Below are 12601 nucleotides of genomic sequence, written 5' to 3' on the forward strand. Positions count from 1 at the left end.
AGGCAAATGGCTCCTGAAAAAAAATAAAAAATGAAAAGGGAGGGTCTGTTTTGCAGTTGGGATCTACTGGGATGCATGTCGTACTTAAAGTACCAAAAATTTACGGTAAATAAATAAAATGAAGTACTTCAAATTTGCAAAAATTTAAAAAGAAAGCCACGATAATGTCAACTTAATAGCAGCCAGCAATCATGGTGTTATCACATTTCTCTAAGTCTATAGCTGGTTATGTTTTTCAAAAAGTCCTAAAACTATACTTAGTATTTTAAACTATAGTTCTCTAATGACAGATACCTTCTCAAAATCTACTTTAAAATGTTCATGACTCTGTAGATATAAGTAATAAACATGTGCTATTTTATTCCTTCAGGATTAAAAAAATTTCCCCCCCAAAAATTAAAGTTTAGTCAGTATCAAAGTTTTTTCATAAATCTCAAATCCATCACATTTAAGTGTACTAAATTCCAGTAGGATGTTTAGAATAAAAATAGAGAAAATATTTGAACTACTTTTTTGTTTCAATTTCTGTCATACTCTCAAAAGTCACTGTTATTAGGAATCAGAAATATCAGAAAAATCATTTTTAGTAAAGATTAAAGCACATCCATTGTTAATTTTCTCAAGTCCTGGAATTATTATAGCAGTTAGGTTCATTTCACTCTAAGGAAGACAGCTTGTCTATACTTGGACAACTACTATTTTGCTCTTTAAATACATATCTATTTTTGTTATTTTATGGGATTAACTAGATGATAAAAGTAGATTCTACAAAAATAGCAATTGACAGTATGAATTAATGTAGTTATTCCTGTAAGCAAATCTACCAGTATCACCAGTATTGAAAATTAGCTTTTCAATGAACTCTCAGTCTAATCTTTATATCTTCAAGGTCTAAGGCTCTCCAGGGTCTAGGAATGCATATGAGGATTAGTTAAAATAATTTCTCCTAAAATGTATTTGTTGAATGGGTTAATGTATACATTTATTAAAGAGTTATTATATACAATTAAAAGGAAATGAACAGTCACAGCTTGCTACGTGTACTCTGAACAATAATATAACCACATGGCTACTATTTTAACAGTTTGTGTGCAAAATTACTTACTAAATTGAAGATGATGCACAAATCTGTCAGATAATACTCATATTTACATGTCAAAATATTAAATAGAATTTTCTAAACCAGGATGAAGAGAAATTTTTTAAATATGTTGTGAAATTCTGTTGAGTTTTTAGGGAATGATGGCACAGGGCAGGAAGGAGATTAGGTAAAGTAATCAGATACATTCCAACCAGTGTTTTCAAAAGTCTTGCTATGTAAAATTTACGTCACTAGCCTGGCTATTTCTTCTTTTCATACATCTTTCATCCTCATCTGGCTAGTTTCATAATTTATTGCAAATTTTATGAATAAAAAAACTTTTGAAGACAATCGAGATGTTTAAATGTACACAAGCAATATTTTAACATACCATATACACAATTAGGCTCCCCATTTTGTGATCACTCTATTTTGACTTAAAGAATTTTTTCTAAAAACCTGAATATAAACTTGGTGAAGTCTAAACCTGAGGAAATTTGTATAGTATGTCCTAAAATGAGTGTTTGAAATTGATTAAAAAAGATACCTGGTAAGACCTTTGACATGTATTTGGGTTGTGTCTTTGACAAGGCAGTTTCCCTTAAACCTCTGAGACACTAATGACATTTGACAGCTTCAAAATAGACCCATAATGCACATCCATGTCATTACACTATGCAAAATATTTTTTAAAAAGTAGCTGTAAATCCATGCAACCATTTAGTTGAAAAATCATTGTTTGAATTTGTAAGCTTTTTATTCTTGCTTATCTGTGCTATCTAAATGAAGAAGAGGTGGCTTTCTTAATATTGCCATTTAATCACTATTTAAATATTGCTATTAAATAGTTACTACAAATGCTTTAGGAAAGGTTCAGTATCAACTATAGTTGGGAATCATGGATTCTAACCTTGGTTTTCTGTGTGACTTTGAATGATAATTTGTTTCTTTGGTTCTCTTGCTTTACTCTGAGATCAATATCTTGATTTGGCTTCATTAGTCTTTGTTTAGCCAAATAAGATAGTTTAATTATCTTATTCAAGTGTTATTCAAATGTGTGCAATTCCTAGAACTATTTACTCTTATTGTTACACATATTGTGTTATTAAGTGCTGTCTTCTACCTAAGCAGAAATGTATCAATATAACTGAGTAATTGATATACCAAGGAAAATAAAATTGTATTAAGAAAATTAGGGTATAAGTTCAAATGCACAGTTAAACTACAACACTACCATCTATCTCATTCCCTTATTAGCCTGGAAGTGGTAACAATTTAACATATAATAGTAGATCAATATGTAATATTCCAAAATAAATGTTTGAACCAACAGAATCAAAGATACCCTGTTGGAATTAAATGCAGACATAGCAGTACCAGGTGAGGTAGCTGCAGTCTTTGTGCTGGAAGATAGAATATTATCCCAGTTTTTACCTATATGAGAAAATCATTACATGGGAAGTACTGTGCTTATCACATAAATGTAGCATCTCCTTCGTGTCATTATTAGAAGTCCGTGTCTGCTTTTTACTACATGTGGATATGAAACTACATGGTAACTTGAATTAACATAGAGTGATCTATTAAAAATAGATTTGTCATTAGATTACATGTTACCATTCTTATTATTTGACCATTTAGAGGTAAAGTAAGGCTATAATAGTAAAGTTTTCATATTATTCTCTAAAACAAAAATAAAATAATGCAACCTACCTCCCAATCCTGGTCTCAGGCGATTGTCATAACCATCTAGGAGTCTGTCCAAAATCCTGGTGAAGACAGTGGTATTGTCTTTAAGTTCATCTTGTAATGATGGCTGTCCATAGCTGAAAAAAACATAAAGAGAAGCAATAGCTAAAGTATACATTTCTACTAAAACCTCTTTCCAAATAAATCCTTTCTCAGTTTTTCTACCTTGCTTTCAACTGAATCTTAACTTGAAAATTATTTTTTCACAAGGTGAAAAAGAATGTTGTTTTTAAACTCTGGGCATTTAATTATATTTTTAATTTTCATTTTTTAAATGTGAAAGGAAAATTATGAGAAATGACTTCTGTCTGTTTACTTTTTGAATTATCATGTATATTACATTATAATGCCTGTCTTCTCTGAGCAAGCAAGAATGCTAATGCACATGAAAAAAAAAATAGGAAACTTCTTTACAAATTAAAAAGAGTTACCAAAATAACTGATTTTTTTAAAAATTTAACATGTAGCAAAAGCCTAAGTTTTAACCTACCAACATCCCTTCCTTCATTCACTTCATATAGGTTTGTGTTTTGGTGGGGTTTTCTTGATGTTCTTTTAAGAGATTTAGATAAAACATATTTCTTAGGATAATTATATTTTACATCAGTGTGCAAATTTTCATTCCTCTTAAGATTCATAACCCAATGATTAAAATTTGTCTGTTCACACAGCTAATTAACTTTCATTATTTCTAGTCTTAGATGTAAACAGAACCTTTAGAAAGATCAAGTTCAATAATCTTAATTTACAGTTGACTAAGCTGTAGTACGGTTTTAGTGTTTTGTTTAAGAAGGCACACCTATTTGTGTGCAAAACTTGACCTAGAACCTAACTTTCTTCAAATTCTAGTCTGAAACTTTATTTTCCTTCTTCTCTATTGGGATAATTACTTATATTTAAACGTTACTAGTTGAAGATGCAGCTTGTATCCCTTACCATTATTAGTCTTTGTGTTTCAACCACATAGTGATCTCAGTTGAAAAATTGTGTATTTCCTACATCAATCACATTGCTATCTATGCTCCTTGAATCATATTTTATGTGATGATTAGCATGACAACTCCAAAATCCTTTGAGAGAAGTGTTTTCTATCTTAGGATGGATCACGTTTACTGATATATTTCAATCATAGTTCTGACCTTGAGTACAAAAGCAAAATGAGTATAGGGTGTAAACTAAGAAACTGCCACAAATCTATCACTTTTGTATTTTCTACTTAATATGCCTTGTGCTTCACTCCTATGTGTTGATATTACTGATAAATATAAGAAAAATAGTAACATTTGAAACCAGAATTCACTTATTTGACAGCAGCAATATATATGATCAAAATATCATTTCAAAACCAAACACTGTTTTGCAGGTAATTAAGTTTGTATCGGCAAAATGCAATGGCTATTATTCTGATAAACTTTTAATTTGATAAACTTACTAAAACTAAAGGCTATCCATAATATTGGATATACGTAATGTGCCTCTCATAATTTCAACATTGATGCCATGCAGATTGAGGGCTTACTCTCTTATGGCAAAATTAAACATCTTGCTGCTTTTTAAACCAAATTTTCAACAAGCGAAGTGTCTTCCAGGAGGTCTCACTGGCAGATGACAGCAGTAAGGCAAAAATAGTTTTCTGAATGCAATTATTTATAAAAACTTATTGTCACAAAATCAACTGCCATGCCTGCATCTTTCAAGGATACTGGAAGGTCATCTTGATAAAAATGGAAAAGAAATGCTAGAACACCCCAAGTTGTGAGGAGGCCCTGATCGGGAACTCTGAGAAAGAAAGCAATACAATAAGAAGAAAGAAAAGATGAAATGGGGTAGCATGATGAAATAAACTTAGATTATTAAAACAATTCTTACAATGTAGAGTGCTTATTACCTTTATCTACACCCTCTAAGATTTTACAGCTATATAAAACTCAGAAAATGTTTTTCTTCCTGATTTTATCTTACAAATATTTTCACCAATTGTTTGCATTGGAATACAGATGCCCAAAGAGACCACTGCCTTTTCCCCAAGACCAGTTCTGCTTTCCCAACTGGAATAGAAATCTTTGTTTTATGTGATTTTTTAATGACACTTCATCTTTATTTCTAACTTACTATGTCAAGTTGTAATTGTCAGAGAAAAACCCTATGAATAAGATGCTTATTCATTGGGTATTAAACACCCATGCCAATGTAGTGTTTCCTAAACTGAATATATATTTTGAAGAGAAATGCCAGTTACAGTACCTGATTTTGATTCTATATGAACCACTATATAATAAAACACTGTGCACTAACTCCATCTACAGGTCATTGCAATAGTAACACTTCATATAATTTTTCAAAAGCAGTAAAGACATTTAACTTCTCACATTAAGGATATCTGATAATAATGCCTGTTTGTCAGTGTTTACGATACACAATAGCAAAAAACAACAACAGACAACTTCTGAATTAAAACAAATCTTCCTAAATTCATATGTCTTTCCAGACTATTCCATCTCCCTAACTTAACTCTTAAGAGTTCACTTGCCAATACATTTTGAATAAACTCATATTTTTATGATATGTCTGACTTTCTTAGGGGCCACAGGAATAGGCAGAACAAGAAATAGAAAAACAGATAAAGAAAAATCTGTAATATTAGTCATGTAAATAGTTTCTACTATATTAATTTAACATGCTTGACTGGATCATTAGAACATATTTTGACTGTGGTTAAGCTTTGTAAACAATTAGTAATTGTTTTTTTAAATAGATAAATTTGATTTTACCAAAGTTCTTAAATATTTGTCTCGTATAGCTACCTTTATTTGTTATGTAGATAATGATTTCAAAATATGATATGCACATGCTTTTATACAGACATGATTTTCAAATTAAAGATATTATTTAAAACTTTCCATTTCTATAAATACAAAAGTTATTGCATGGTCTTTACAATAGGCTAGAAATTCTCTGGTTAAAAAATCAGCTTACATAGTATGCAGCCACTAATTGGGGTAACTTTTTCTAAGAATTAGGAAACCGCATGTTTTGTTCAGTTCCAGCTGAACAGCGAAAAGTTCAATGTAAGACTTAAATGTTGAATTAATACATGTCTTAACAATGACTTGCTAAGTGTATTCTAACTAACTCTTTATTCTTAGCTGGAAATTATTGCAGTTAAGTTTTCTGAATTCCCTTAGTCATAAATTCATTTGAGGACAATTTTCTTCCCCCGATAAAATAAATGAAGTTACAGAAATTTTCATGCAGATTTTTAAAAAAGTGTCCCCACCTTCTTCCAGTCAACGTGCTGAGAAGGAGGATCCAGGCCCAAAGATAGTCAGACAGACCTGGACTTTTCCTCATCGCGGGCTGGAGCAGCTGAAAAGTAGAATAAGTAGATATCAATGTCTGTAGCAAGAAACATCAGGTTATAACCACCAGGGCTGACTGAGGCAGTTTAGATGAATGCTTTGAAGTCAGGAAATGACCTCACTGGGATATGACACCTCATTGGAAGCAATGGAAACCTGGACCATCCATTCTCCACTTTCCCTTCCATTTCTCCATTCAGAAACATATCAGTGTCCTTATTCTCCTGTAAAAGAATACAAGTTGAAACGCTTTCAAGTGACAGTATTGCTCAACATAAAAACTGTGAGTTGTTTATCTCTGGATTTTATATTTATAATATAGTTTGGTTTGTTCTCTTCTTGTTGTTTATCATCTGAAAATTTGGACCTTTATGATTTGAGTTTCCACAGTGAACTGTGCATTAAAATTGTTAAGCTGGTGTCTCTAACAGGAAGAACATATTTAGGGATTGGATGGGATAGGTTAACATGTTGTGATGGCTGAATTCCTCTTTGAATTCTGCAGGTACCTTGATTTCAGAAGCAACTGTATTTCTTTCTATTTAAAAACATAGGAAACACACTGTTGAATGCCGGAGTCGTGCTTTTATTCTCTGCCTGTGACTGCTTTGTTAAATATGCTTCCTAATGTTTCTGTGAAGCTAAAGGACACACTTTATAGTCAAGCCATGTGCTGATCTCTCTCACATACAAACCACACACACAAATGCACACAAACATGCCCACACATATCTTTCAAGCCCTCTCAAATTCTGCCAGGTTGCTGCTAGAAAATGTTTCATCTCAAACAGATGGAAGCTGGAGTGCTTTGCTTTGCATGAATAAAGGTATCTTTTTTACCTCTTAGGTAAAGTGCAATCAATCACCATCTGATTGTTGAATTTAGACTTGGTAGTGGAATGTTGGAGAACTGGAGGACTACAGAAAGCTTAGAGAATTAAAAATGTATATAGTCTATGTGTGAAGTCAGTTTTCGAAATTCAATGCACTACCTGAATAAGGAGCAGCTCTGGTAACATTTTAATGTGCTGTAATTAATTTCAGTCATAATATAAGGAATGCTAACAGTATTTAATCTATACATCTTTGTAAGGTAAGTGATTAATAGATTGCAATCTTTTAAAGCTTCTTTTTCACTAAACCCTCTATAGCTTAATGTGGTATGCCTTTAAATACATCTAAAAATGCTTTCTGCACTCTCGGGAATCATTTAAATCACTAAAAACCATTACAAACAGGCATGTAAGCAATGAAACATAATATGTTTAGAGAGAAATGGTCTAGAGATAAGAACTGTGAGTCTCATCATAGCTTTTACTTAATTTAGTAATTTAGTGACTGGTTTTGAAACAGATTAGTTGACAATGACAAGAAATCTTGGGTAAATATTATGTTAAAATACTACATCTAAATTGCAAAATTTTAATTTACCTTTCTACTAATATTTATCATTTGTTAAGAGGGAAAAACAACTTCTCTTAGCCCTATTAATTTTTGCTGATCTTTATAAAAAGATTGAATATCTGAATGGGTAAACAAACCACAGCAAAATCCTTTGACAAGGCACCATAGCTTTTTGCCCTCTTCTGACATTTTTAAAAGAGAAAAACCTATCATGGTACTTCAGTTGTTAAGAAAGTTTCTTGCAAATACAAACATAATAGTTTAAAAGAAAGGCTAAACTGCAGTCTTACCACTTTCTACCTTCATCCTCCTCCTCCCCCAGACACACACTCCAAACGTTACCATCCCATGCCACCCATATCACAGACTAAGTTGAGTTTTCGTGCCCAGAATGGGAGAGACCCCTACACCAGAGGACATTTCACCAGCGTCCACTGGAAAGGGGAAAACAGGCGATTTTGCAGCCAGGACAAGAGAGTGCCTTCCCTAGGATGACGGAACAGTGAGACAGGTTTTCTGTCCCAGCGTCTTAACTTTAGATGATGGCCCCCAACGCCCCTCCCCAACTCATCCCAGCTCCCCCTTGCAAAAATAAATAAATACATAAATACATAAATAAATAAATAATAAAAGACCAAAACAACATGCCACCACCCACCCTGCGGAATACATTCAAATATGCTTAAGAAAGAGGAGAAGAAAAGAAGAAAGACAGCGGAAAAATAATGCTCTTATATTGCTGCGGTTTCACCCTGAAAGAAAAACATTTCGTTGTTTCTACCTGCCGTGGGATCAGGCTCCTGTCCTGCTCGCTCCCTTGCTCGCTCGCTCGCTCGCTCTCCCTCTTCTCTCTCTCTCCCTCTCTCTCCCATCTCCCCCCGCTCCCCCCGCCCCCCCTCCCCGACTATAACATTCCTGTCTCTCCAGCTAGGAAAAGCCACGTTCAAAGCTCTGTCTGTGTATCGTGGTCCAAAGTCGCACTTACCTAGGGCCCCTTCTGGACACAGGATCTCTTAAGACCGGGGAAAAAAGTCTGGGAGAGAGAATCGTGGAGAGACTGGAATCAGCGCGAGTCTGCGAGTCCGAGTCCGGGCGCGCCGGAGCAGAGGGGCGTCCTCGCTCTGCCTCTCACTCACTCGGTCTGAGCCATCATGGACTCTGCGTGCTCCTTTGCTGAAGATTTCACACCAAAATTTGCTTCCCAATATCCAATCTGCAGCTATACAACAAAAGATTTCTCTTTACCAAGACAGTAGTAATACGTCCCAGGGCAAACCGGATGTGAAATAGGCGGTGACTTCATGCCAGAGAGATTTTATTTTAGAAAGGAAGGTGGTACCAGCCTCTGGATCTGGAGACCAATCCGCCCATTTTTTATATGCAGCACAATTTAACTTGCACCACTCTGGCCCTAATCCCCTTCTCTCTAGCTGCAGGCTCAAATCCTTCTACAGTCTGCTGCAAGCTTCTCTTTTTGGGGGGAGCGGCAATGGGGGAGGGAAGGGTAGAAAGGGTGAGAGACATACGGACTGCACTTAGAGTCTTTTCACACTTGCAATTTATGAAGACCCGATTTTAAGGTGAGCCCATTAAAAATACAACTCTTCAGTGCAACTATTCTACCTTTGATCAAATATTAAACCACTGCCTGCATATGAATGAACGCAAGCTCTGAAACAGGGAGATGCAGGGTTACACATGTGGAGAGAGCACTCGTCTCGCCTCTCTCCCTCACACACACACACTCCCACACATATGTCTAAGTCCCCGTGTCTTGCAGAGTCACGAATGGTGACGGTTGGTAGGAAAGAGTTCTGGCAGGTAGGAAATTGGCTACTGGGTTTAGAGAGTCTTTCGCACTTTCTCGGGTTGGGAGCGCTTTCCACCCCACGTTCTTCTGTAGCTTAGAGGACAGCAAGAACACCCTCCGGAACCGGGTTTTTACCGTTTCAAGCAACTGTTTGTCTGTGTTATCATGGAGAAAACGCAGGCGCTGTTACCTCTGAATTGTGCTGGGTTCCTGGACGAAGAATATTTAACTAATAAATCATCCTGATCATTTGTAGGCTTGAGAGTCATATCTCCATTTCCGGAATAATTCCTTTGCCTCGAGCTCCATCATTCTCGGATTAGGAAAATGGGAGAGGGAGAGGGGGAATTTTTAGAAGTCAGGACGAAATCCTCGTCTACTTTTTCCCCCCGTCTCCGGCCTCTTCTATTACCCTCCCTGGTAGCTCTCCACCCACAAATAATTATACACTAGGAAAGGGGGGTGTGTTTCAACATCGGTCTAACTAAATTTCCAAGGAATCAGGGATGACTGTGTTTTCCTCCTCAGATTTTGTGAATGGCTGTTTGTAGCAGAGAGGGGATGGGTGCTGCCTTCCCGGGAGCGCTTAGTAAAACCTATATCACCGGGAGCTGTCCCTTCAGCACTAGCGTCCAGTTAGGTCAGGAGGTGCTGAAAAGGTGACGTGCCCCACGCAATGTTTCTGGTGGATAAGGTCTGAGCTTTGGTAAGCTCACTGGTCATTTTCTCCTAGTGAGCTCCTAGCAGAGAAGACGTTTCAGATGGGGTGGAGCCTGAGCAAGTGAAGAAAAAACCTGAGTAGCCAGTCCATAACCACTTTGGGGTTTATGATTCTACAAGTGCTTCTTGACCTTGTGCAGCAATACAATCAGCTTAATGATTAAAACTTAAATAAGGTGATTGCAGTAATAAGGAATATAAAATTGAAGACCACATTAGGGGTTGGGCTTGGTTACCTTCTGAGTTTTGTGGTCGAGTGTCAACTGGGAAATGATTTTAGAAGTAAATTTTGGAAGAGAGATTTGAAGATTATGTTAAGATACCCCTGTTTCTGGGCAGTAATTACCTGCTATGTTCAGATATAATAAATGCCGATGTATGCTTAAAGATATTCACTGAAGAAACATCACGGCTTCCCTATGTGTCATTAACCAATTTTTATTTACTTATCAATTGATTACTTGAGTAGTTTTGAGAATAAAACTGAATTTAATGAGATTTATAATTAATAATGAAATCCGAAGTTAACAATTAGAAAACATTATTCTTTTACATCATCTACAATGCAATTCCACAATTTTGTCTTGTTTTAATGAAAATAAACAGTTATAAAAATCTGAGTTTTTAGTGTTCTCCTGGCTAAACTGTTGCAGGTCCTTTTATGATCTTCTACCAAACAAAAATAATTTTGTATCCTTTATCTAATGGAATACAACCAAATCACTCTACTGATTTTGGTTTTGCAAACAAAGTCACTCAAGCTTCATCATGTGAACAATAGTCTCAGAGCAATGCCAATTACATTCTGCTTCAGATTAAAAATTTTTATGTGACTATGAAACAGGATACAATTGCACAGCATTTTCATATATTTAAAGAAATAAATATTAAATAATTTGGGGTCTATAGTATGTATATGGAAATGGAAATACCTATACTATGACTCTCTCTTTAAAATACAATACTCACAAGATAGATTTTACTGGATGATTCTCTATGAATATCAGCTTGTAATATACATATGCACATATGTATACATACACATACATGTAATTTGCTTTGAGACATCTATATTTTTCATAAATTGTGAGTGTGTAAAATTATTGATATTTTAGTGCTCCAAAACATCAATTGATACTCTAATTATGGGTGTGTTTATTGTGTTCAATCTAAGATGTCTTTAATATATGCACATACTACCATAAAATAAATTAATGACAAGAAAATACTTACTTTATATTGTGTTTTTATATTAAATATTTTATATAATTTTTGATATTCTTGTGTTTTGTTTTAGCCAGAATGAACCACTTCAAACTATGTGTGCATATAATGATGTCACTTTTTTAAATGATAATAACCACGGTGCTTAATATTCTTAGAGTGTTTGTTTGGTGTCAAGTAATGTGCAAAGTAATTTTCATAATAATTCAGTTTGATTCTCAAAATGAGTCTCTATGAGAGATGGTCTTAATATTTCTGTTATACAAATCATTCAGTAAATTGTAGACTAGAGAGATCAAAAGACTTGCCTAAGGTCACACAGCTAGTGAGTATCCACACTAAAATGCAAAAGCAGTGCTCTGACTTCAAAGCCCATTCTCTTAACCACACTTCTACATTACTCTGTTTCCTCACTGTGAGACTGATCTCATAGTAAAATCTTTTTCATTCATTGTATATCCATGCTTGACCATCTTTATATCAGTCACATGAAATTCATCTCTGAATATTTATTATTATTTATTCATGGCAAGAGTTTTATTTTGATGATCCAGTACATCCTACTGGAACATAGAATCAGGCTTACTTTAGTATTTCAGAGATTTAAACTACTTTTCTTTTGTCTCATGAGGCCAGTGGCCAAGACCCTCCTAACAGTTACAAAGTCTTGGCAGAAAGAATTTGAGGTCAAATCTAGAACCAGGGATGCTAGGGATTCCTAATAACTCTATCTCCAGTGCTGCAGTCTGGTACATTTTGCTTTTCCTGTCAATTTTAAATGGCAGGAAGCCCTGACCTAATTGATGAAGTGGTGCTGATTCTATTCAACAGAGAAATGTTTTTAACCTTCTTTAACTAAATGTGAACCAAATGAGAAAAAAATAGCAAGAGTGTTCTCATTTATTCAGTGTATCTTTTTATCATTTACAAAACAATGTAGAGTGAAGGCAAATAAATAAGTAAAAATAATAAAATATCAAATAAACTTTAGATGAAATTCAGATCAAATTGATCTTTTAAAATGTATTTGAATGGCTCAGATATATACACGGAAAGTGTGTTTTAACATTATACATTACATATATGAATATTTATATGGAATATTCCATTATACTCATTTAAGTAGTCCCACTTTTCTAATTCCTCTGTATATAATACAGACCACCATGTTTAATTGACTATACTAGCATATCCAGAGGAATGTCTCTTCTTTTGTAAATGATATTGAAATAATAGCTCAGTAGGAGTAAAAGA

At 34.6% G+C, this 12601-nt stretch overlaps 1 protein-coding gene across 3 annotated transcripts in view; it reads right to left on the minus strand.

The window, feature by feature from the left end:
* The window catches only part of GABRA1 (gamma-aminobutyric acid type A receptor subunit alpha1), a 55596-nt gene extending 45800 nt beyond the window's left edge, over window positions 1-9796 (minus strand). The window contains exons 1-4 of one of the 3 annotated variants that reach the window (XM_033180377.1): window positions 9539-9796; window positions 8579-8812; window positions 6108-6196; window positions 2795-2907 (exon numbers count right to left, since the gene is read on the minus strand). In XM_033180377.1, coding sequence (XP_033036268.1) covers window positions 2795-2907; window positions 6108-6181 — 187 coding nt within the window. In that variant the 5' untranslated portion in view covers window positions 6182-6196; window positions 8579-8812; window positions 9539-9796. Of the gene's footprint in view, window positions 1-2794; window positions 2908-6107; window positions 6197-8374; window positions 8450-8578; window positions 9070-9538 lie in introns of those variants that run through there. The other 2 variants (XM_033180376.1, XM_033180378.1) reach the window with 2 other exon arrangements.
* Between the last annotated feature and the right edge of the window lie 2805 nt (window positions 9797-12601).

The sequence above is a fragment of the Trachypithecus francoisi genome, unplaced genomic scaffold (genome assembly GCF_009764315.1).
Source record: "Trachypithecus francoisi isolate TF-2019V2 unplaced genomic scaffold, Tfra_2.0 Lachesis_group2, whole genome shotgun sequence".
Taxonomy (NCBI): domain Eukaryota; kingdom Metazoa; phylum Chordata; class Mammalia; order Primates; family Cercopithecidae; genus Trachypithecus; species Trachypithecus francoisi.